This window comes from Platalea leucorodia (assembly GCF_965183815.1).
Source record: "Platalea leucorodia genome assembly, chromosome: 14".
Classification (NCBI taxonomy): Eukaryota; Metazoa; Chordata; class Aves; order Pelecaniformes; family Threskiornithidae; genus Platalea; species Platalea leucorodia.
The window spans coordinates 1,248,071-1,272,879 of NC_138836.1; the positions used below are offsets into that span (position 1 = coordinate 1,248,071).

The 24,809-nt window shown below is 64.6% G+C and overlaps 1 protein-coding gene across 2 annotated transcripts; it reads left to right on the forward strand.

The window, feature by feature from the left end:
* Positions 1-2,973: 2,973 nt before the first annotated feature.
* On the forward strand, positions 2,974-24,470 carry RHBDF2 (rhomboid 5 homolog 2). Of its 2 annotated transcripts, XM_082326921.1 has the most exons (19): positions 2,974-3,042; positions 13,510-13,636; positions 15,128-15,277; positions 15,384-15,508; positions 16,097-16,289; positions 16,361-16,573; positions 17,135-17,260; positions 17,647-17,780; positions 18,042-18,254; positions 18,405-18,516; positions 19,064-19,138; positions 19,529-19,690; positions 19,836-19,936; positions 20,436-20,499; positions 20,629-20,723; positions 20,928-21,003; positions 21,483-21,583; positions 21,873-22,026; positions 22,616-24,469. In XM_082326921.1, the coding sequence occupies exons 3-19, from the start codon at positions 15,152-15,154 to the stop codon at positions 23,033-23,035; spliced, it is 2,490 nt and encodes an 829-aa protein (XP_082183047.1). In that variant the 5' UTR covers positions 2,974-3,042; positions 13,510-13,636; positions 15,128-15,151; the 3' UTR covers positions 23,036-24,469. The 2 variants fall into 2 exon arrangements, with proteins under 2 accessions (XP_082183047.1, XP_082183048.1); XM_082326922.1 differs by lacking the exon at positions 17,135-17,260 and having other exon boundaries at positions 22,616-24,470.
* Positions 24,471-24,809: the final 339 nt, after the last annotated feature.

A 24,809-nucleotide genomic window follows, 5' to 3' on the forward strand; every position in this document is an offset into this window, starting at 1 on the left:
ATGGGGGGGCTTGTGAAGAGCCAACAAGGGGAAAAAAACTCCTGGAGAACCTGGACTGAGATGTTTTAGGAAGCGGTCGATGTGTTGGAAAGACAAGGAAACCTTGGACTGCAGCCCCGGGATGGGAGCATGGGGTTTTACAACACAAAACCTACGAGGTTGTGAAAACCAGGATCTTTCACCCCGAGCATCCTCGTGTCGCTGCCTCTGAAAAGCTGCCGGAGCTGGTGCCAGGCTCCCGGACCCCTCCGCAGGCGGGGGCCCACCCGAAGGGCCGTTCCCCCGCTCTGTCCAGCCCCAGCACATCTCCCAGCGCTGACTCCATCCCCCCGCGGGGAAGGTCCAACCCGGCGGGAGGCAGGGCTCCTCTCCCCGGGGAGCAGGCAGCCTCCCGGCTCCGTCAGCTCTCCTGCGGTGGGACGGCTGGGCTCGTGCCGCATGTCACAGCCCCGCTGGCACCCAGGTTTGTGCACTGTTGTCCTTGGGAGGAAAAAACGCAGCTGCCCTGAAAGCAAATGCCCTCTTCCAAACGTACTTGAGTTATCTGAGAAAAAGTCCTGCTATGGGGATACCAAGGCCAAGGGAAGTGGGGCTGAGCTTGCCTCTGAAAATCCTCTTTAAAATGCCCTGAAACCTTGGATTTGGTTTCCAACGAGGCCGCCTGCTGCCCAGATCTCCTCCCCACCGGGCGCTGCAACGTGCCTGCAGGTCCAGGGACCGGACCTGCCCTGGCAGCAGCCTCCTCCCAGCCTTCGGCGGGCAGTGACCTCGCCTGGCCCCAGCTGCGGGCGATGGATCCCACCCTGGAGGATTTCCTGGTGTAACAGGGAGGGATGGCTCCTGCCGAGATGTCCCAGCCCTGGGCCTGGCACATCGCACCGGGGGCTCCCAGCAAGTCACCCAGCGGCACCGCTGCAGGGTGCACCCTGCACAGGACGGGTCTCCCGACACCGGGGCGCACGGCACCGTGTCCCCTCCCTGCTTTCCTTTGGGGACAGGCCGGACGGGGCGTTTCGGGCCAGGCTGGGCCGCGGGGCGGTTTGCACCGCAGAGGGAAGTGCTCTGCAGAGCATCTCCTGGGTGCGCTGACGCAATGCCCTGACGTTGCTGCCTCGGGGGTTTTTTGGTCATTTCTTTCGCTTCCTTATTGCCCAACGCTCTGCGGTTTACACAGGTGGCAGTCACCCTCCGTTCTTTCCCTCCGTGGGCCTCGCCAGCCCGCACAGGGCTCTGCCCGGCTCCTCCACAGCAGGACGCATCCTACAGGGCCAAGCCTGGGAGCGGGATGCAGGCAGGGCCACGGCAGCGACGTGTTTTCTCAGCCCTTGCTTGTCCCAGCCAAAGACAGGCTGACCTGTCCCCTCCCAGACGCAGGGAGAAGTCGGTGCCTGGCATCTTGGCACAGGTCCCTGCTTGCCACCTGCCCCAGCTTGCAGCTGGGGACACCCCCACCTCACCCCTGAGTCACGGGCAGGGAGCATCCACCCGCCCCACGGCACAGCCCGCGTCGGGGCGTCTGTGCCCAGCCACCCACCCCGGCACCCGCCAGGCTCTCCCCTTCTCCACCCGCTTCAAAACACAACTTCAAAGGAGCTGGGAGGAACCGAAAGCTTTTTCCACCCTTTTTTCTACCAGGAACTGGGAGCAGATTTGTTGAGCAAGAAGCCATGGAAGCGGAAGGTGGAGGGCCGCTGCGAGCACGAGCTCAACGCCCTACCAGGCATCAGTGACCCCAAGCTGGACCCGAGCTGCAGCACTCAGGGACAGTTTTGGCACAGCGGGCTTGCTTGAAGTGTCCCTGTGCGGGTAAGATAAATATAAAGGAAAAATGCAGTTTTGAATAGCGGGGCAAAGTTAATTCCTGGTCCTGCCTGCTCCTGGCTGTAAATTCAGCCCGTGCTCGCCTGAGACCTGCAGCGAGTCCTGAATCAGGAATTTATTTGGTGGCACAAACCGGGGCGTATGTTCCCATATAAAAGCCTCAGCAACGCAGCCATGCCAAACCCCTTCTACAAAGGTCTCTCCTCAGCCCCCCAAATCCTGCCGGCACCCGGTCTCCTCCGTAGGGATGGGAGGAGGCTGAATGCGAGGCTGTTGTGGAAGAGCGACCCAGTGGCAAGGGCAATGGGAGCAGGGGCAGTTCCCCAGGGGCTCGGCTCTGCCGGGCTCCGGGCAAGTCACCGCTGCGACCGGCCCTGTGGCCACTGCCCGCTGCCCCGGCCTCGCCACGCGGCACCTGGACCCGGCCCGCCTGGGCCGTGCCTGGGCCCACGGTGCCCCTGGGGCTGCGCCAGCCCGCGCCCTGCCCGCCACGCTGCCCGGCACGCTGGGGTCCCCGCTGCTTGGAAGTGGGGTCGGGGGGCCATGCCCTGGGGTCCTGATAGGGCCTGGTCCTAACAGTGCCCGGTCCTAACAGTAGCTGGTCCTAATAGCAACCAGTCCTAATAGTGACCGGTCCTAATAGTGCCCAGTCCTGATCGTGACTGGTCCTAACAGAGCCTGGTCCTAATAGTGACTAGTCCGGATAGTGACCAGTCCTGATAGTGGCCAGTTCTAATAGTGACCAGTCCTAATGGTGGCCAGTCCTAATGGTGACCAGTCCTGATAGTGCCCAGTCCTGATAGTGACCGGTCCTAACAGAGCATGATCCTAATAGTGGATGGTCCTAATAGTGCCCACTCCTGATCGTGCCCGGTCCTAACAGAACCCGGTTCTAATAGTGACTAGTCCTGATAGTGGCCAGTTCTAATGGTGACCGGTCCTAACAGAGCCTGGCCCGGCAGCGCCGCGGAGGCCGCCGGGGCTCAGCCCCCGCCGTGGGCGGCCCGGGACCGGGGGGGGCGGGGACCCGCGGCAGCGCCCACGCGTGACGCCGTGGGCGGGCGCTCTGCGGGGCGGGGCCGGGGCGGAGGCCCCGCCCCAGAAGAGGCCCCGCCCCGGCCCCGCCCCCCGGCCCCGCCCGGCCCAGGTGGAGGCGGCGGCGGCGGCGGCGAGCGCGGCCGGTACCGGCGGGAGCGGGAGCGGAGCCGCGGCCGCGCCGAGGTGAGCGGGGCCGGGGGTGGGAGCGGGGCGAGGGGTCCCGGTGCCTCCGCGCCGCTTCGCGGCCGCCCGGTTTGCTGGTGCTTTGTGACCGGCCGCGTCCCGCCAGCTTCCTCCTCCGCCCCGCGGCCGCCCCGCTCCGCCCGGCCCGGGGTACCGGCCCCGCCGCGGTGGGCGCCTGCCCCCGCCCCCGGCGGCCCTTTGCCGGGGACGGGGCGGCGCGGATCCCCCTGCCCGGGCTGCGGCCGTGCCCCGCGCCCTCCCCGGCGCCGCCGGGGCCGGCAGCCCGGACGGACGGGGGGCACGGACCCTCCTCTTCCTCCTCTTCCTCCTCCTCTTCATCACGGGGGGAAGCGGGTGCGTGTCCCGGCGGGGCGACCCGGCCGTGCGCCCCGGGCGGAGGGGAAACCGCGGGGCGAGGGGGGGCCCTGCCCGCTGCCCTGCCCGCTGCCGGCTCCCCTGCCCGGGCTCCGGAGGAAAGCCCTAACCTACTTTCTGGAGCCGATGGCCCGATAAACAAGCGGGCTTGCGGTTTTGTTTTTGTTTTGTGGGTTTTCCCCTTCCCAGGCGAGCAGGGCTGGCAGCGCCCTTCGGAAGTGGCAGTGGCCTGGAAGCCGCAGGCGAGGGTGCCCGGGCCCCTGCCCGCTCCTGCTCTGCCCCCGAGCATCGTCCTCCCCTCCCGCCCGCCGGTGCCGGGGCTTTGCTGGTGTTGCTGGGCCGAGGTTTGGTTTACAGGCTCTGCCGGGCTCGCACGTGCTGCCTGAAGTGGCGAGTGCTGCCGCCAGCCCTTTGCCAACAAACAAAACCTGTCGGGATCGGAAGGCTCCGGTCATCCTGCATCCCTATGTGCATCCCGCAGGCAGCAGCGGGATGCCGGGTCTGGATGTTTTAGCCAGTTGGGTTTTTTTGCTGTTGGCCTGCAGCGGTTTTGGGGCAGAGGGGTGAGGCTGGGCATTACCCTGGTCCTGCCTTGCTGCCAGGCCAGCAGGACCGGGCAGAAGCCGGCCCCCCAGGCTTGCCCGCAGCCGGGTTGCAGTGCCCACAGCGGGCCAAGGGCTCTGCTTCTCCCCCTCGAGACCCCGCAGCTCTCGCTCAGCTCTCGGCTCCCCGTGACCGCGCTCTGCAGGGGGAAGGGGACCTGCAAGGCCACGTTGTCGCTGCTGGGTCTGCGTGGCAAGAGGAAGCGTCTGCCCTCTTCCCCGGCCCGGCGTCATCCTTCCCGCTGCGGGGAGCCGGGACGTTCGCCTGCCTGCGCGTGCCCGGGTTCTGGGTGGTCGCTCCTGGGGATTTCCAGGGTGAGCTCACCGTGTCCCCGCTGCCCCGGGCTTGCAGCACGTCGGCCCGCCTGGAGGGTTTGGGAGCACAGCCCACCGCTGTCCCATGGCTGTCCTGAGCAGGGAAATGCCGCCCGGCTCAGCTCATCCATCGTGCCCTCTGAATGAGCGTCCTTTGGCTCCTGCCTGTTTTCCAAGTGGAAAACCTCCCACAGCTTGAAAACATCCCACCTCCGAAATGAGCTGGAGGGTTCAGCTGCAGCCAGGCCCTGGAGAAACCAGGGCCGCCTCTGCCTGCTCTGCCCCAGGTGCCGCGGGCTCTGCACCGCGGCCGCCTTCGCGAGCGGCCTCCTGGGCTCCCCCGCTGCTGTGCCTGGGCTCTGCCCTTCTCAGCCCCTCCGCAGTTAGTGGGGCGATCAACACCTATTGCTGTTTGCTTATTTGGGGGGGGCTTCTGCCTGTTCTGCTCCTGTTTGCTGGTGACCGAAGCGAGCCTCGGTGGCCTCCCCGCTTCCCCCAGTTGGGGGTTTCTTTGGCACCACTGCAGCTGCGCTGGAAACTGCACCCGGAGGTGCTGCAAGCCCCGGGGTGAGAAAGGGTAAACCACAGCGGCGGGAGTGGGCTTTGACACCCAAACAGCTGCCCTGGTACAAATTCGGCAAGACAGGGACGACCCTGGTGTCGCCCTCGGATGCATGTGCGAGCACTTGGTGCATTTCGTGCATGCCGGGAGAGCGGTGCTGCCGGAGCGTGTCCGTGGATGCCGGCGGGAGGAACAATAGATGCCGGTGGGTGCTGGGAGCTCAGAGGCTGGGGATGCGGAGCGCGGGGGTGTGAATCTGGTGGGGAGGGGGCTGGCTGGGTCGCCTCTCCTCGGGGGAGCTACATCCCTTGGGATGCGCTGGGGGAGCTGGGGAATTCAGGCGGTGTTTGCGTTGTTTGGCTGCACTGGCCTGAAAGACGAGCACGTGGCTCTTCTGGTTACAGATCTTTTTGCCTTTGGTACTGCTCCTGTTTAACTCTTACAGTGAACCTGAAGGAACCCCCAAATAAATCCTTATTCCTTCCCTTGGGCTGCTGGTCTCGGTCCGAAAACAACCCTCAGGATGAGCTTGGGGTCAAAACAGCGCTCGTTGCCAAGGAAAGCGGGGATGGGTGACGGAGAACCGGCGGGGGGGTTGTGGGGGCTGGCGGTGGGACCCCTGGTCGCACGTCCTAAAGCATCCGTGGCAGCGTGCCGTGCTCTGCGAGGAGTGGGCTCGTCCTTCTCCCGCTATCCCTTGCCCGCCGTGCGGGAGCTGCCCAGGCTGGCACGGGGCTCCCGAGACTTTTCCATGTTTCCCACGGGCACTGGGAGCCCTGCAGGGACCTGAGCCTGGAGGAGCGAGGGAGGGCTTGGCTGGCAGGAGCTCTGCACCAAAGGAATCAATTAGTGACGGCTGAAAACTAGCTACTTAAATTTATGAGCCCTCAAGTGATGGGATCATAAACTCTTTGCCTCTTGAAGAGCTTTTTATCTAATGACCACTGGTCCCCACTGTCCTGCCGGGCCAGGAGGTGTCTGGTAACGCGACGAGCCCCCGGCGGGGATGGGCACGGTCCCTTTTAATTATGAGGATCCAGGAGTTGCGGTTGTTTGGGAGCGTGCAGTGGTCGCTTCCCGACCTCCGAATGAGCACTGAAGGTTGTGCGTGCTTGCAAGTGTGGAGGAGACCCTTAGCGCTGGTACGCTTTTTCTTACTTAATCCCTTACTTAATCTTAACGAGGCTTTTGGGGTGGGGAACGGACCTGGGGAGGATGCCCTGGGAAGGCCCACGTGCCGGGTGGCCCTGAGACCAGCCCTGCCCTCTGCTTGGCCACTGTGCAGGACCCCTGTGCCCCCCTCGTCCTTGGGGACCTGCACCCCGAGGGCTGGCGTCATGAGGCGCAGGTCGCGTTAGCTCGGTGGGGGCAGGGGCAGCCCCCCAATAACTGTCTTGGGAGGGCGGGGGAGCAGCCTGCACCCTTGTGGCAATCAAGCATTTATGGGTTTTGCACGTGAGGGCTTCCCTGCTCCTCCTTTGTCCTCCAGGAATTTAAAACTGAGGGAATTGTAAGGACTTCATTGAAATCCTTGCAAGCTGCCTGGGGAAGGGACCAGCTCCCTGGCTGCCGGGGGGGGTGGGAAGGCAGGGAGTCTTATTGTAATGTGGTGCCTCAGTTACCCCACCTGTGAAATGCCACAAATGAGTCTGAAAGCGTGAAGGCCTCCTGCGAAACCCGCAGCGTATCGCCTCGAGGCGAGTTTGAGCAGCCACCGGTGCAGGACTCGCTGCTGTGGTCGTACCCCCAGGCGGGGGAGCGTGGGTGCAAATCAACTCGCTTGACGCCTGTGGTGCCGAGGGCTGCGGCCGGGCACGGGGCACCGGGGGCTCTGCTGCCCCGTGGGAGTCACCGGTGCCTGCAAGGGGAGGGAGCAGGGCAGCCCCAGTGATGCTCCTCTGCCTTTTCCCAGGCTGCTAGCATGGGGTTGGGGGGAGAAATCGGGCAGTGCAGGACGGCCGCGGTCTCTGCCCTGGATGTCCAGCCCTGCGGTGACCCGCTCGGCCGGGCGGCGCGCGGCCGGTCGCTCCTCGGTGGGATGCTCCTGCCCTCTGCTCCCATCCCGGGGGCTGCCACGTGCCCGGCTGTCCCGCAGGGCCATCCCTCCCATCTGCAGGTGCCTTTTTGGGGTGCTGCAGCTCCCAGGGTGATGGTCCCCTCCTTCCAGCAGTCCGTGGGGTTTTTTGTTGGGTTTTTTTTATTGGCCTTTTGTTTAAAAATAATAATTCCTGAGGTATTTATCTGGTCTGACAGACCCGCTCTGAGCAGGGGAGATGCGCCTGGTGCTCCCTGAGTTGCCCAACGTGCCGGTGCCCCCCTGCTGTGCCACGGGGCTGCCGCTGGCCTGACGGGGCTGCCTTCGCTCCCCGTGCGTCACGCGGCAGCTTGTGCCGGGGATTTGACGTGGTTATCCCTGTAATTCGCCGGCCTGCAGGAACGCCAGGGCAGGGCTGGGAGTGACCTCCCGTTACGTGTGAGCCCGAAGGCTGTACGCCATGCTCACGGGCAGCCGGGGCGAATCCCCGACTCTCGGTGTTGGCATGTCCTGCCCTTTTCCCTGGCTCCTCAGCAGCCTGAGAGCCTTGCCGGCACCAGCACTGTGCTGTTGGCACAGGGCTTTTCCATGGGTGATGCCGTAACCGGGGCCAAGTTGGCTCATGCACGTGGTGGCTTAACCCAGTCCGAGCGCTCCTGGGGAAGGCATGGAGACGCTCCTTCAAAATCAGCATCTCCAGCTCCTGTAGTGAGCTGCGCGGCTTCCCTGCCAGTGCAGCATCCCTAGGGTGGGACAGTGGGCAGGGGGAGGATGAGGATGGTGGGGGAGACCCCTCCACCAGCTCTTGGTAGCCAAGAGACTGCAAAGTGCATTGCTGGCACAGGTCCACGGCCATGCTGCGGTGGAGGGAGAGCATCACACGCTTTCCATAGGCTCCGGTGAGTGTAGGACCCCTCATGCCAGGCTTGCCCTGTGTTGGATGGGGATGAACTGTTCCTGGTCGGGCTTTCCTCTGTGGCATGTGGACCTGGGTGCTTCTGGCCTCGTGGCAACCAGGAGCGAAGGGAATGAGGCCGAGGAGTGGCCCATGTTTGGCTGCTGGTGCTTGGGAGGAGGGAAGGGTGGGCAGGGAGCAGCCTCCCCGGGTTGCACCGGGGCCAGGGGAGCACCGAGGTTTTACTGCCCCCAGGGGCATGGCCCCTGTGTAGGGGTGGCTGGAGGGCAGTGAAATGGGGTGCCCAAGGGGCAGCCTCTGGCCCACTGCCAGCAGAGATGCCACCTTCATCTGTGGCACACAGGGACGTCCCCATGGCCGGGCGCTGTGAGGTCCTTGTCCCTCTCGGGGAGCTGCTGGCTCCAGAGGGGGATCAAAGGAGGCTGCTGGCGTCCACCTGGGACTCTCCCTTTTCCCGGGGACTGGCGGGGCGAGCAGCCACGTTGTACAAGCCTTGAAACGGCTGCATTGAGATAAGGAGCCTGTTCCCCGAGATAGGAAGCTTTTGGCAAGGGGGATCGTCCTGCCACCAGCCCAGGGCTCCCCTCGAGCCCGGAATGACTGAATTTGTGCGCAGGGCTGAGCACCACCTCCCGCTGCTGCATCCCACATGGCGCAGGGGTGCTCAGAGCTCACGGCGAGGGAACCCTCTGCAAATATGGGGTGCTTCTCCCAGCCCAGTGCGGCTCCGGGTGGCTCGGTGCACTCCGAACTGGGCGGTGGAGGATTGAGGAAGTCTGCAAGTCCGGCCTGAGCCCTCGTGCCATGAGTTGCTGTCAAAATGAGTGTTTTGCAGAAGAACAGGAGGAAGAAATGTGTCCTGTCCCCCCATCGTCCTTTCACACCAAGAATTTTCCTTCAAAGAGGGAAGTGAGAATGAACTCGGTAACGACCTGCGGTGTGGGGATCACAGGCAGATCGCAGGCAGATGGCCTGCAGGCAGGCTGCCCGCCCCTTGCCTCGGGGAAGTAAGGACCTGGGACCCCTCAGCCCCTTCCAGAAGGCACAGCCGGGGCAGGAGCACTCGCACCATCATGCCCATGCATCCTGTGTTTAAGCCAAACTAACAAGGAATTGGAGTAGCTCTTTGAAATTACGCAGCTATTAGATAAAATCAAGTTAAATCAATCCTGGTAGCCCGGGGAATCCGTGCGGTGGCTGGAAAAGAGCTTTCCTTGGGTCTGGACTGCTGCAGCCCTGCCTGCAGCGCTGCCGGGGAGCTGCCGATCCCTCCGTGCTTTCACTGCTGGAGCCACCCTTGCTTCCCTCGCTGCCGGCGGAGACTTTCACCCTTTGCTCTTTCCGAAGCCGTTTGGGGTGACTCAAAGCCTCCACGTGCACATCCCCTGCTCGGCTGGGCCTCCAGCGCGGGGAAAGGGCCGGCAGCACCCACCGCCCCGGCCGGCGTGTCTCCACCGTGGGAAGCAGAGCGGGTTTGTGCAGTGCTGCCTGTTGGGGGTTATTTTGCTGTCAGGGTGTGCGGAGTCCCCCGGGAAGGGGGAGCAGGGAGGTGTGGGGTGGGTTGGCAGTGGCACAGAGAGACCCTGGCTCTCCGGGGCTCACCACCCACCCCAGCGGGTCGGGAAGTCTTCAGGTGCCGGCACTCGCTCTGCCGGGGCGGCGGGGTGTCGTTGTGCTGGTAAAAATTAACAAGGGTGGGAAACGGGCCGTGCCTGGGACGCGGGAAATCCTCCGCGTGGCTTTTACCATCAGCTCCCCGATCCCGCGGGCAAATCCTTCCCTTTCCATGCAGGTACCGGCGGTGTCACCCAGGACAGCCAGGGAGACCGTGCACGCTCCCGGCGATCCAGGCCTTGCAGCGGGGAAGCCTGGCCCGTGGCTGCCTTGTGCAGCCATGCACGCAGCCATGCGCGCAGCCATGCGCCCTCCCTGGCCTTCGCTTCCTTTCCCCGCAGGCAGGCAGGGCTCTGCCCGCTGCGCCTTTATCAGCAGCACCCAGCGCAGCCCCCCCGGCCGGCGCGCTCTATCTCCCCCGGTAGCTTTGCTTCCTTCCAGGGCGTGCCGCGCGCTCCGAGCTCGCCCGGGCTGAACCAGCCCGCCGCGGTTGCCCAACGTCCTGCTCGGCGCAGAAAATGGAAGAGGATTTCCTAATGGCAGTGCGGATGACGTGCGTGTCGGCTGCCTGCGCGCCCCAGGGAGTGGCTGGGCTCTCGCCACCCGTCGGGCATCCGTACCCCATCTTGCTGCCCCAGCAGCCGTGCTGGAGATGAGGGTTAAAGCTCCTGCAGGTGTCGGTGCTGCCTGCATGGCTCAGCGATGCAGGAGAGGGAGGGGGCAGCTTAAAATACGCCCTGAAACGCAGCGGTCCTCTCTCGAGACTCGGAGCGAAACCTTGCGTCTTGCAGGTTTGCTGACTGGTCCCGTTGCGGCGGGGTTGGCACGTGTGGGGAAAGGACGGAGTTGCCTTCTCTGTGGTGGGGGGAGGAAAACGATCGGCCTGATGTCGTGGTGCCGGGGTGTGAAATGGCCGTGTGTGGGCTGGGGGCGGCTTCTGTGCCGTGGGCACGGGGCCACGCAGGGACCTGAAGTCCCTTAGGAGCAGGAGGGTTCCTGCAGTGATGCCGTAAAGTGTATTTTGTCCTTTAAAAAAAAAAAAAAAGCCTAAATACTCAAAGCACAAAAAATAAGCGGAGGTTGGAAGGAGGGAGGCAGCGGATAGAGCCTGGCTGCTCCTGGGCTTGCGGGGTTGGTACTCTCCGGGTCTCCCCATTTGAGTGGGCCCACGAGGGGCTGAGCGCACGGGGGTCTGGGCTTTCCGAGCAGAAAGAAAAATATTAAGATATTTAGTTTCCCACCCCAGAAGTATTCTTCCTTTTTTTTTTTTAATAATGTCTTTTCATTTCAAGAGCTGTTTGTCTTGGGCTGCTTCTCCCAGATCTGAAATTTGAGACTGGGAAATGGTAAAAAGCTTTCAGAAAGGGAGCAGAAGGGGGGAAGGAGCTGGGCGGCCGCTCGGGGTCCCCTGCTCGGGTGTGAGTCCCCGGGGGCTCGATGCTCGGAGCGATTGGACCAATTGACTTTCCTATCTGCGGCTCTTAATAACCGGGAGCACCTTTTAACGAGGCTCCAGCCTTGAGAGAGGTCTTTAACGCGCTTCTGAATCATTTATGGGCAGCCGTTAGCGCGCGGCAGCGGCGCGCTCTGCCTAATGGACTGTGGGGTGCCAGCGTCGGGGATGGCTGCGGGGGCGTTTGGGGGATCCGCAGCATTGCTGACCCCTTTCTCACTCCCCTTCGGAGGTGGAGAGGGAGGAGCAGGGGCTCGTCGTGCTCAGGGTGATGGGTGTGATGAGTGCTCGCGGGGGTCCCGCTCCCGGCACCACACCCTTGGGTGCCTCAGAGCTGCTTTCTCCTCCCGGCTTAATGGCACCAGCCTGATGCGCTTTTCTTCCAGTGCCGGTAATGCTGCCTCCCCCCACACCAGTGAGCTCGGGGAGAGCAATCCCGATCCTTCTCTGGGCCTCCCTGCACCCGCCGTGTGCTGTGTACACCCTGCTCCGACCAGGGCTGCTCTGCAGGGCTGTCTCCAGTGTCTCGTATGACGGTTGTGCTTGGTTGTCCCCAGCCCTGCTCTGCAGGTCGCTGCTTGGCCGTGCTGACAGTCCCTTTGCGTTGCTCGGAGCATCCCGGCGTGTCCCATGGTGACGTCTTGTACGAGCCACATCACTTTTTCCGTCACTTTCTTCCTTGGGCGTGCTTCCTTGGGTCAGCGTCTGTCATGATTCACCCCGGGGCTGGGGCTGGGAGCCAGCCTCGCCTGGTTAAAGACTAAACCTCGTCCCAGTTGCTCACCAGTGCCCCCCACACACCTGCCCTCTTAGGAGGGGATGGGGGCTTCACCCACTTGTTGCTGGGGCAAGGGCCGCATCCCTCGCTGCTGGATGTCAGGCTTTGGCGAGCTTCGGTGAATGCGACAGCTTTGAGGGAAGATGGTGATGGTGGGGGATCTCTTCTCATCGATCAGATCACGTTACCCCCTGCACCCCCAGCCCGTTTGTCGCTCCCCCACAGGCGATGGCAGCATCCCCAGTGCGTTTTTCTCATTCCTTGGAGATCTTTTCCAGCCTGAAGTGACACCGTGCTCACGGGTGCTGAGTCCCGTGTCCGTCACCCCGCCGCTGCTGTCGCCACCGTGTCCCTGCAGCGGGGCGTTTGCACAGCTCCCCCGTGCCAGCTCAGCACCTCGCCTCTCACTACCCTTTCCTGTCCCCAGGGCAGAGCCGCCGTGTCCACCCCGAGCGCCTGAGGCTCCCTGGGGACCCGCAGCCACCAGCGCCGAGGGGCAGCCGGGCTGTGCCCTGCCGATGGGGCTGCCGGTGCCGCCAGGCAGAGGGCGATGCTCCCGGTGGCGTAGCCCTCCGTCCTGGGGCCGGGAGGGCGAAGGGGACCCAGCGGGCTGAGCTCATCGCGGGCTTGCTCTGGATGGAGGCGCTGGCTCGCCTGTTCTCACGCCGAGCGCGCTGGGCGAGAGCGGTGCCAGCGTCAGAGGGGTTGGGTGCCAGCACAAACTGGGGGAGCTAGAAAACTCTTTCCCAGCAGCATTCCCGGGGGATTTCTCTGGCTGGCGTGGGGTAGAACTTCTTGTGGGTCAGGATCCATGCTCGGGGGGTAGCTGCTGCCCCAGCCCACGTGGCCAAGGGGACTTCAGCCCTCGGGGGCTGCTCCCCTCCTCCCCCTCTCTCAATGCCAAATATTGCGTTAATGCACAGAGCCGTGAAAGCTGCTCCAGCCACGCTGTGTGACCGGGACGGCAGGTGCCCGCCGGGCTGTGCCAGCTCCCCCGGGAGCTGCGTCACCTCGCCTGCGGCTCGGGGGGGCCGGGTCCGTCCTTCCACCCGTGCTGCATGGGGAGCCGGTGGGGAACGGGACCGGGATTTTAAATGCGCTGCAAACCTGCTTCACCGGGAAGCACGGAGGTCCTTGCCAAGGGCTGCCTGGGGTGTGATGGGGGCAACTGGGGATGGGATTTTGGGATAGGGGTGTAAAAGCGGGGCCTCTGAACGACACAGTTTGGCTCCAGTTTCTGTGCTCTTGGCTGTGTTGGCTCCCACCACGAAGAGCCATTCCCCAGAGCTATAGGAGGATGAGGGTGTCCTAGGGCTTGCTCTGACCCCAGCCCATTCCCATCCCTGGCTCTCCGGAGCAGCTGGCATCTCAAGCTGCCCTGGGAGGAAAACAAACAGCGTCTCCAGCTCACCAGCGGGATGGAAAGTTTTGCTTGCTGGGGCTGGACTGCCCGGCTGGCGTTCTCCCAGCTTAGCAGCTATTAAATACCTCGGCAAGGCACTCGCGTTCGTGCCCGCTCTGCGTGGCTGTCTCGCTTCCCAAGAGCTTTGCCTGGCAGCGATGGGCGAAAACTCCCTGCCTGCCCCATGCAGTTCCCCTGCCATGGAGCAAGGTGCATCGCTGCGAATGGCAGCTCTTTTTCCTTCTGCCGCCCCGTGCCAGCGGCTGGTCCGTGTCCCCGGTGTCCGGCCACCGGCAGCCCTGTCCCCAGGGCCCAGGGAGCCATTGAGCTCTGCTCTCCCTCCGCCCGGGATGCTCCTGCAGCCCTCGCCCGCTTTCCCTCGCGTGGCTTTTCATCGCAGCTCTCTCCCCACCAGGCGAGGCAGGAGGAGCCTGGCTGTGCCCGGGGGCTCCTGTGCATGAAGGACAGAGGAGGAAGAGGAAGGCTGCGGCGGGTGTTTGCCATCGAGACGCGCTGCGCGGGATCCCTGCCACTCTTATGAGGTAGGGAGACCTGGGGGGCTTCTCGATCGCCCAGCTGACTGCTTGAGCACCCTTACCCGACGAGAGCAGAGCGGGGTACGAGGCCATACGGCTGGGCTGGTTACTGGGGTCCTGGGCAGAGAGGGGGGCCAGGCCCATGCGTCGAGCGGGCATTTTGCAGCTAGTGGCACCGTTGGACTCTGAGCTCCAACTTGGTGGCGGTGGGTGGCAGCAGAGGAGCCCCAGCAGGATGCCCGGTCCCCCCAGGGGACTCTGCTGTCCCCCTTGGGTGGAGAGGGCCAGCTCCCGTCTCCGCTTGGGAGCAGATCCCATGGGATGCAGGTCCTTGTGGCTGGCCCACGGCGGGGCTTGGTGCACGGGGTGAGCGCAGCAGGTGGCACCATCCCCGTGGCCATGGCTGTGCCGGGGGGACGAGGAATGCTGATAAGACCTGTGCGAGTCCCCTGGGCAACTGGGACAGGAAGATGGGGGCTGTGCCTCCCTTCCAGACCCCCGTAGTCCCTAATAGGATCTGGGACTCATTCCCTTGCACTCGGATGGGATTACCTTTCCTGCGAGGTCCTGCCCGGTAGAGCCAGGCTGCAGGGACCCTCGGGAGGGGATTGCTCGAGGAATTAACCACCTCTTGGCCATTAAGCTTCCCCCCCCTTGCACTTGGTGCCAGGGAGGATTCAGTCTCCCAGCCTGGTGTGTGCGTTCAGGTGCCAGAGGGGAACGTCCCGCATCTCGCCTCCCATGGGGCACCCGACGCGTGGCGGGTCCCGACTCCGTGGCCGGAGGTGGCACGGGCTGCCCCAGCCCCTCTCGCTGCGGCCAGAGCCGTCCCCGACGTGGGGGCTGTGGTGCAGGGGGGGATGCGAATTTGGCATTTTCAGGCTTTGCGTGTCCCCTGCCTGGCCGCGTCCCCTCGCTTCCCACCCTGCCCTGCCCGGGCAAGGTGAGCTCTTTGCAGAACCCCCGGGAGCGCCTGCGATCACCCCTCGGCTACCTCGCTGTGCAGAACTGCGGGGGCCAGTGTCCCCATGTCCGAGAGCCACAGCTGTGTGCCATGGGCCTGGCCAGGGCCGGCAGGGACCACCCCGAGTCTGCCACACGTGTGCCGAGTTGGTCAGGCGCATCCTGGCGGGGTGAGTCCCGGGTGTCCACAGGCACGTGCCAGCGTGATGGGGCTGCTCTGACCCTGTCACTCCTGCCATCCCTTGCTCTGCTCCCAGCAGGTGAAGGGGTGCTGCTGGTGGTCCTGGGGGACTGGGAGCGAGCGGGTGAGGGAAGTCCTCCCGTCCACCCAAACCCGGGCAGAGGGTGTGGGTTTTGGGGGAGCGGCAGCTGGGCTGGTAGTGGGGAGGTCTTAGCAACACGGCCAGCGGCACAGCGGGCTGAGGCTGGCGAGATCCTACCGGTGAGGCCCCATCTCCCGCTGGGAGCCAGCCGCTCCATGAGCTCCTGGGGGGATATTTCTTCCCCTCTTGCTGACTCCTTGCACCCTCCCAGCCTGCCGACCACCACCGGCCTGAGATGTCAGCCGGCGACAAGAACGGGGGCAGCCGCTCCAGCAGCAGCCGCCTGCAGAGCAAGAAGCCCCCCAACCTCTCCATCGTCATCCCTCCCCGGGAGGCGGAGGAGGATGGCACCCGCAAGCAGGTGAGTGACAGGGAGCTGCATCCTTTCCACGCTGGACTTGGGGGGGCTGCCATCCCTGCGGAACCCCCCATGCCACCCCGTCCCTAACGCCTGCTCTGTCTTCCAGCCCTCCAAGGTCCCCATCTACCGAAAGAGCAAGAGCCTGCAGGAGCCCCGCACGAAGGGATGCGACGGCTCGGAGCACCGGCCCAGCTTCCGCCGGCAGACTTCCCTGTCCCAGAGCATCCGCAGGTGAGGGCCGGGGAGCGGTGGCGTGAGGGCAGGGCGGGCTCCGGCAGCAGCTGGGTCACCGGAGGGGTCCCTTGGTCCCCATTGCGGTGTTGTGGCTGTGGGTACCAGCAGAGGACTTGGGATGTGGGGATGGAGAGTTGGGGCTTGGAAGGAAACGCCTTGGTGGGTTTCATGCAGCTCTGCTTTGTCTCGCTGGTGTCCGCTTGGGGATAATCCTGCGGCAGGATTGTTTAGCATTAATTCAAACGGTTGTTTTGTACCTTGGGAAAATTTCTCTGCCCCGTTTATGTAGGACCTTCAAAAGCACCTTGAGCTGGATGTCTGCTGCAGCCCAGAGCTGATGCACTGTCCCGTGCAAGGTGCAAGTCTTGATGGAGTTACCTCTCCAGAGAGACCCAAAGGCCAGCGACCCCTCTGCAGCACCCCTTCCCCTTTCCCCCACCTGTAGCCAGGTCAAAACTCGCCCTGCTGCGGGCCGAGCTGAGGCACCCCAGCCCCAATCACCCGCCGGAGGGGACGCCCGGGTGGGATGGCGGTGCCTGGGCTGGGGAGACCGGCGGGGTGACAACGCGCCCGTCGTGTGTGCAGGGGCACGGCGCAGTGGTTTGGTGTCAGCAGCGACTGGGAGGGGAAGCGGCAGCAGTGGCAACGCAAGAGCTTGCAGCACTGCAGCATGAGATATGGCAAGCTGAAGCCTGCCTACCGCGACATGGAGCTGCCCAGCCAGGAGGTGCCCTCCTTCCAAGGCACCGAGTCGCCCAAGCCCGCCAAGATGCCCAAGGTAGAGCTCGGGGCGCGGGGTCCAGCTCCCAGCCTTGCTCTCCCAGCACCGACACCTCTTCCCTCCTCCAGATCGTGGACCCGCTGGCCAGGGGCCGTCCCTTCCGCCATCCTGAAGAGACCGACCGTCCCCACACGCCCCACCACGTCCTGCCCCCGCTCACCCCCGGCGTCGTCTCCTTGGCGTCCTTCAACAGCATCCGCTCCGGCTATGGCCGCCTGCCGCGCAGGAAGAGGGAGTCCGTCGCCCACATGAGCTTCAAGGCGGCCGCGGCCCTTCTCCGTGTAGGTTTTGGGGACCTGGGGGGTGTTGTCTTCTTCCTGACCAGGATTTCAGCTCTGTCCCTCACCCATCATCTTTGCTTCTTGGCTTTTTGCTTTGCACAGAGATCGCTGTCTCTCCAGGGTGGGTTTGAGGTGGGAGGTTGGTGGTTTTTAACCCGAGATCTGCTTAAAAAGAGAAGTTTTGGTGAAAACTGGACATCCCTAGAAAAAAGCAGCTTCTGGGTTTCACTGCTGAGGAGCCAGGAGGCTTCTCCAACAGCTTTCTAGCCCCCGGGGAGCCCTGGGCAAGCCCTGGGGACAGGTTTGTGGGACTGAGACCAAAGGGGATTCAGAGTTCACTTCTCGTGCTGACTAACGTGGTCGTGGTCCAGCGCTGGCTCTGGGGAGCTACAGGCAGCATCTGCTGCCGGCTCCTGCTGCCTGCCCTTCCCACGCGGGGGGACATGGTGGCCAGTTGGGATTTAATCCTTGCCACTCGGCTTTGGGGAGGGAAGCTATGAGAAACCCTCAGTGCTGCAAAAACTTCTGGTTGCTTACGCTGATTTGCTTCCCCTGCCAAAGGGACGCTCTGTCCTGGAGCCGCTGGCTCCCAAGCAGAGGAGCAAGAGGAGCTTTGTGTACCCCAGCTTCATGGACGAGGACATGGTGGATGCTGCCGATACCCTGGACTCATCCTTCTTCAGTAAGGCAAGCGCCGTTCCACACCGGCCGCCGGAGCGGGGAGGGGTCCCGGTGCCGCTGCGCGGGGGCTGGACGTGGAGCGGGGCTCTGACGGGGACCCCCGTGCCGGTGCTTCGCCCTGCCTGGGAGCAGGGCGTCGGTGGCCAGTGTGCCCGGCGCTGCGGAGCCCTGCCCTCGGTGATGCTCCTTAGGCGTGGCAGGGAGCGATGCTGCCATCGTGGGTGTTTCACACCCTGTGACGTGCAGTTAATGGGATATCGATGGGGATCACCCCCTCCCCGGGCTCCGGGGCCAGGGGGAGCCAGGCTGGCCTGGTGATGGGCATGCTCATGCAGGGGGAGGCTTCTCGCCCATTGCACGCATCCAAGAACACGTCTCTATCCTCCTTCCAGATGGACATGCACGACGAGACGTACTCCATGCCCGATGACGTCTTTGAGTCGCCGCCTCTATCGGCCACGTACTTACGCATGCACCCGGTGGGGGAGGATGCCAGGGCATCCCCCGAGGCGGAGCAGCCCACCCCGTGAGTACCAGCTCTCAGCGGGTGCTGGGTGCCCAGGTCCCCTGCCGCAGTCAGGACGGTGTCCCCAGCCATCCCTGCCATGGGGCACTGGGCACTTTTGGTGTGCTCCTAGGAGGACAAAGCCAAGAAGGTGCTCCTAGCCCTCATCCCAGGCACCCCCCGGCCTTCCCCAGCTCTGGGTTGCAGCCATGGGGTTGCACATGGGGGATTTCTCAGCTGGCCCCTTTCGGCAGCTGTGATGGGCTTCTCCCCTCTCTGCAGGCGGGAGGGTGTCCGCCTCACTTCGGCCTCCACCAGCGCCGGCCCGGCTCCCCGGCGAGGCAGGCGCATTGCGTCCAAAGTGAAGCACTTCGCCTTCGACCGCAAGAAACGCTACTACGGGCTGGGGGTGGTGGGGAAGTGGCTGAACAGGACCTACCGCCGCAGCCTGAGCAGCATCGTGCAGTCACAGCTGGAGATCACCGACAGCCACCGGTGAGGGGGGACTGATGGGACGGGGATGGGCACGGGGCTTCTTGGATGTGTGTCCCCCTCAATGCTTGGGAATCGGGGCTTGGGGGACTGCAGCGTCCCTTTGCCCAGCCATCCCTGAGCTGCTCAAATTTTGGGTCCTTTCCTCTGCAGGCCGTATTTCACGTACTGGATCACCTTTGTCCACATCCTCATCACCTTGCTGGTCATCGGCACCTACGGCATCGCCCCCATCGGCTTCACCCAGCACGTGACGACAGAGTTAGTAAGTTTAAGAGCTACTGGCCAGGGCCGTCCCCTCCCAGTTCTGCGGTGACGTGTCTGGTTCTGAAATGGCAACCAGCTAGCTGCCGAGGAAAGCAAGGCTGGTGTCTGGGGAGTGCCTTCGACACCGCGGAGGGGCGATCCTCCCTCGGGGGTTAATCCTGGGAACCTGCAGCCGGCTGCGCTGCTCCCCCAGCACCCAAGCTGGAGAGAAGAGCAGGCGTCCATCTTCCTGGGGGGACCGTGACCGCTGTCGTGCTCCCTGCTAGGGCTGGGAGCATCTTGGGATGCTGCTGGTTCCTGCTGTTTGGGAGGCTCCGTTAACTAGCCGCGGCAGGGGGTCCGCGCGTGCTGGCCGAGCAGCGGCGTGTTGCAGCAGCATGCGTGCTGGCGGCAGAGCTGCTCTCCCTCCCACGTTGCTGGTGGGACCCAGCAGCCCTTCCCTCGGATGAAGGGGGCCGCTCAGCCCCCCGCGAGCGGAGGGAGAGGGGGCTGCGCCCCACACCACCGGCCCCCTCAGCGGGGCTGACCCTGGCCTGGCTCGGCAGGTGCTGAGGAACAAGGGCGTCTACGAGAGCGTCAAGTACATCCAGCAGGAAAACTTCTGGATCGGGCCCAGCTCGGTAAGGGCTCTGCTGGACCACTGCCTGCCAGCCTCCGCTCCCCCTGCCCTGAGCCCAGGGGGTCCCTGGGGTGCTCCTCTCCCTGGGGGGAGAGCTCGAACCCTCGTGCCAGCCTGCTGCCCCGGGCCCTCAGTGCCCTCATCCCTCTGGGACCTGCTGCCCCGTCCCGGGGGGTCAGCAGCGCTTCCCAGAGCTGCGGCATCGCAGTGGGATGGTCAGAAGAGACCCCATCCCCTTCGCACCCACCTTCCTCCAACAGGGGTAATGGAGACCCAGGGCTATCGCCTGTGGGGAGCCCCTGCCCCTGCTGGGCTCTCCCTGGGGGCAGCTGGAGGGAGGGGAGGCACAGGGGGGCCATGGAGCATCCCCCGGACTGGCATCTCCTCCCAGATCGACCTCATCCACCTGGGAGCCAAGTTCTCCCCCTGCATCCGGAAGGATCGTCAGGTGGAGCGGCTCATCCAGCGCGAGCGGGACCGGGAGCGTGGCTCCGGCTGCTGCGTCCAGAACGACAACTCAGGCTGCATCCAGACCCTGCCGCAGGACTGTTCGGTGCGTGCCACCACCGCCGCGGGCACCGGGAAGTGCTGGGGATCCCTGGGGAAAAGGGGGGGTCTGCACAGCCCCGGGGCAGGATGCGCGTGGGGTCAGAGCGGTGCATTTGCTGCTGCATCCTCAGTCTCTTCATCCTCCCCAGGAGACGCTGGCGACGTTCATCAAGTGGCCGGGCAGCAACGCGCCAGCCATGGGCTCGGGCGAGAAGCGGACGTCGGGGGCTGTGTGTCACCAGGACCCCAGGTAAGAGTGACAGCTGGGGACAGGCGCTGCGGTCACCCGGCTGCATGCGGGCACGGTGGGGCGGAGGTGCTGCCTGGGGCTGCGTTTCCAGCTTGGATGCCTTGAATCCTCTTGCCCAAGGGGCTGGGGGGCTCTTAGACACCATAGGAGAGTGATAAGGCAGAGGGAATCGGTGGGGAAACTGGGGTGGGGCCTGTCCTAAACGTAGGCAGCACTGGGTGGTGACGTTGTCTTGCGCCAGCCCCTGCCTGCCCCGCTCCGCCGGCGCGGGTGATGCTGCGAGGGGCCGTGGATGGGGCTGTCCGACAGAGGCGAGTGCCGTGGGGCTCACCCGCGGAAGGTGCTGCTGTGGGGTGCTGTGGGACACCAATGTGCAGGATCCTTCCCAAGCCAGGGGAAGGGGCAGGTCCCGGGGCTGTCTGTGCCCGATGGGGGCTACTGCAGGGAGGGATATTGTGGGGGGGACCCGTCCTGACCCCCCCCCACCTCCTCCTGCCAGGACGTGCGAGGAGCCGGCATCCAACCCACCCCACGTGTGGCCGGACGACATCACCAAGTGGCCGGTAAGAGCCCGGTGGCACCGTGGTGGCAGCCTCCATGGGAGGCGTGGCGGGCGACAAGCCAGGCACGGGGGCTGTGGGGAGAGCCGGGGGCCGGACCCTGACCTTGGCTCCTCTCCCTCCTCCTTGTAGATCTGCACCTACGAGACCAAAACCAACCACACGGGCTTCGCCCACATGGACTGCCAGATCAAGGGCAGGCCCTGCTGCATCGGCACCAAGGGCAGGTGGGTCGCGGCGACGGGGGCGCCCGGCCCGGGCTCGGCTCCCCGCTCTGCCCCGCTGCCGGGGGGACAGGGAGGTTATGGAGCCTCGGGGTGGGGGGGAAGCATGGTGGCGGCAGGACCGGCTGCCAGGAGCAGAAGGGGATGCTTGGGGGAACGGGGAGTGAGCCGTGCCCCGAGCGAGCCCGCTGCCTGCCCTCTGCCCAGCTGCGAGATCACGACGCGGGAGTACTGCGAGTTCATGCACGGCTACTTCCACGAGGAGGCAACGCTCTGCTCGCAGGTGAGCGGGGCCGGGGACGTGGGATGCGATGGGAGCAGCCGGGGCACGCGTTGCTGTGCTGATGCCAAAGGGTTTTATGGCACCCTGGGACGTGGTTGTGATGGGTGTGAGCAGAAATGCAAAGTGCAGGGACTTGCCCGGCTATCGGCTGGACTCCTGCTGCCGCTGCATGCCCGTCTTGCTGGTGTGGGACAGGAGGAGACATGGGACTCGAGCCAGCCTCACCCAGGCAGCACCGGTGCCCTTGGGAAAGGCGCGTCCCGGGCAGAACGGCCCTTCCGCATCTCCTGGGGTGCTGGCGATGCTCGGTTGCTCCTCCCGCAGCACCTGGGCAGCGCCGGTGCCCCGCACCACCCAGGGTCCCCCCCGCTGACACGCGGCTTCGTCAGCCGCATGTCCCTGCGACCCACCCGTTGCTCCCTGGGGCTCTGGGGCGTGGGCCGAGCCCCCGCCACCCCCAGCCCCGCCTGCCTTCGCAGGTGCACTGCCTGGACGAGGTCTGCGGCCTCCTGCCCTTCCTCAACCCGGAGGTCCCCGACCAGTTCTACCGCCTGTGGCTGTCCCTGTTCCTGCACGCCGGGTGAGCCGCGGCCCCGCACCCCCAGGGGATGATGGGGGTGACTTGGGACCGGAGTATCCGTTGGGGTGGTCTGTGATCCCCGATGGGCTGGGAGAGAAGAGGGGAGGACACCCCCAGACTCCAGAGACACGTGCCATCGGTGGAGGGTGTTTTGTAAGGTGTCTCGCGCCCCGGGGCAGTGGGTGGGAGGGCTGGGCAGGGGTCTGTAACGCGGGGCAGTGGGTGGGAGGGCTGGGCAGGGGTCTGTAACGCAGGGCAGGGGTCCCTAACGCAGGGTCTCTCCCCCCAGCATCATCCACTGCCTGGTGTCGGTGACTTTCCAGATGACGGTGCTGAGGGACCTGGAGAAGCTGGCGGGCTGGCATCGCATCTCCATCATTTTCATCCTCAGCGGCATCACGGGCAATCTGGCCAGTGCCATCTTCCTGCCGTACAGGGCGGAGGTGAGGGCTGGGGGGGCTCTGCCTACATCACCCCGCGCCCAGCCGGCTCCCCAGGGACCAAAGGACACCCCTCCCTGTCCCAGCGGAGGTTTGGGGAGGGGGCTGCAGCCATCGGCACAGAGCCCCCAGCCCCTGGCAGGTTTTGCCACGTGTGGGGTTCGCACATGCCGCGTGGGTCACGTGTCGCCATGTGTCGGTGTGCGTGCGGGGTCCCCGGGCGGGCAGATGGCTAATCTGCTGGCAGCGAAACCCTGCCAGGCTTTAAATGAGATCACGCCGAGCGCCCTAATCCGCCCGGGGATGCGTCAGGACAGGGCCGGGGGGGCTGTGGCCGGGGAGGGGGCGATGCTGCCTGGCTGCTGAGTCACCGAAAGCGCCGGCTCTGCCGAAACGGTGCCGGCGTGCTCCCCTCCTCCTCCTCCCGTGCCACGGCTCCCACCCCTGCGCCCTGCACTGGTGGAGTGCAGCCCTCGGAGGGTTGCAGGTGCCAAATGCATTTTGCAAGGGGAGGAGACAGTCCCTGGGGACGTGGGGGCGCGTCTGGGGAGACGCCCGCAGGGTCCCGTCGTGACTTCCCCCATCCCCGCAGGTGGGCCCCGCCGGGTCCCAGTTCGGCTTGCTGGCCTGCCTCTTCGTGGAGCTCTTCCAGAGCTGGCAAGTGCTGGAGAAACCCTGGAAAGCCTTCCTCAACCTCTCTGGCATCGTCTTCTTCCTCTTTGTCTGCGGCCTCTTGCCGTGGATCGATAACATCGCTCACCTCTTCGGCTTCCTCAGCGGCCTCCTCCTCTCCTTCGCCTTCCTGCCCTACATCACCTTCGGCACGCTGGACAAGTACCGCAAGCGAGCCATGATCATCGTCTCCCTGCTGGTCTTCGTGGGGCTTTTCGCCTCGCTGGTGGTCTGGCTCTACGTCTACCCCGTGAACTGGCGCTGGGTGGAGTATCTCACCTGCCTGCCCTTCACCAGCAAGTTCTGCGAGAAGTACGAGCTGGAGCAGGTCCTGCACTGATCCCACCGGCGGGGACGGGGCTGGGAGAGGCGCCGGCGGTGACGCTTTCGGTGGGATGGGTCTTTACCAGCCCGCGGGAGACGGTGGCTGCTCCAGGATGGGGCAGATCCCAAGCATGGCTTCATCCTCGGGGCTGATGCGTTTGGGCTCACCCCTGTTAAACGCTGGGGATGCAGGGGGGAGCGGGGCTGGAGCCAACCCTGCCTTGCAGCCCTTTGGGGCCGCCTCTTGGCGCTGAAAAGCCATAAATGGTTTGGGGACAGACCTCGGCTGCTGCCTGCGTGGGGAAGGGGCCGAGGGAAGCGGGATGTCAGTCCGTCCGCGGCCGGGCTGGGCTCCTGGCCCTGGGGCTGAAGCTGCCGAGGTCTCCTGCCTGTGCCCCTGCCTGCCCGGGCCCCGTCCCACCTCGGTGCCTCCGGGCGCTGCAGCTCATACTGTGAACACGACCCCCTTTTTTGCAGGGGCACTCTTTTTTATCCACAGCTCCTTAGGCAGAGGTTTCCCCCGCTTTGGGCTTCCCAGGGCCTCTGCCGCAGCTCCGAGGTGTTCAGAGCTGAGCTTCGAACGCATTTTCCAGTCCTGCTCTCGCATTTGATGCTCCCGAGGCTGTGCAAGGAGGCTTGTGCTTCCCCACATGGGCTTCGCTCTGGATAGAGAGGCAGGACTGGGTGCAGGGGGACTTCTTTCCCCCTTATTTCAGTGAAATTCCCTTTTTGGAAGCAGAGAAGCATCATGTACAGTCTTTGTAGTGCCGTGCTGGGAGGCAGGCATGGAGAAAAACACTCTGGGGGGCGTGTGGCGGCTCCTGAAGCCCACAGACCCCTCGGGAAGCCATCGGTGCTCCCACCTTCACTCTGCCTCGAGTCCCTGCTGTTACCCCGTTCCCTTTTTCAGAGCATAGAGACCCAGGCAGCCCTCTCCACCTCAAACTGTGCTGGACAGACGGACAAGCACAGGACGGGGGCAGTCGCCTTCCTGCTTCCCTGCCCAAGGCTGCCCGGCCCTGCTGCCCCTGGCCCCGGGCTGCTGCTCCCCACCATCCTCCTCCTCCCTCCCACCGGCCTCGGCACGAAGGCAGGTCCTTCCTGGGGTCCGGGTAGCTGCTGGGCTGGTTTGGCCCTGGGCTTGTGCTGGGCTGTCTCCCCTCATGTGTGTCGCTTTGGCGCTGGTGGGTCTCGGCGCTGTTGAACGGGGAAGGTGTGAATCCCCCAGCTGGGATGTCCTGGGGTGAGTGTTCAAGGGCTGGGAGCTCGGCTCCCTCTGTCCACAGCTGCTTTCCAGGTGACTCCAGGAGCCCTGCATCCCGCCCTGCATCCCTCCCTGCACCACGTGCCAGTTTTCAGCCCTGCTCTGTCCCTCTGGTGCTGCTCCAGCCACAGACACTTCACCTCATTTTTCTCTTTTTGATACTTTTTTTTAGAAGCTGTGGGTTTTTTCCCCCCTTAATAAATTTCTACCTGTATTTAATGAGATGCACAAGGCCTCTTCTCCCTTCTTGGGCATGGGGATGCAGCACTTTTAGGGGCTTCTGGTTGTTTTGGTGATGGTCTGGGAGTGCCTGGGGCTGGGGCGCTGCCGTGCAGGGCTGCGCTGTCCCGGTACCCCTCAAGCCCTGCCCCGGGAGAGGGACAGGGGCTGGAGGGTCTCGAGCAGAGGGGGAAGCCAAATGCCTGGACCAAAAAGACCCACGGAGCCTCCTGACCCTGCCTGAGGGCAGAGCCACCCCTGCCTGTATCCCACCCTTCCTCGAATGGCCCGGGGCTGGGTTTGCCCC

Bases quoted from the DNA above. Each gene is read 5' to 3' on its own strand.
- RHBDF2 (XM_082326921.1), top strand. From the start codon at position 15,152: ATGTCAGCCGGCGACAAGAACGGGGGCAGCCGCTCCAGCAGCAGCCGC. The intron at 18,255-18,404 runs GTGAGGGGGGAC...TTTCCTCTGCAG, and splicing joins GAGATCACCGACAGCCACCG to GCCGTATTTCACGTACTGGA. The intron at 21,004-21,482 runs GTGAGCGGGGCC...CTGCCTTCGCAG, and splicing joins AGGCAACGCTCTGCTCGCAG to GTGCACTGCCTGGACGAGGT.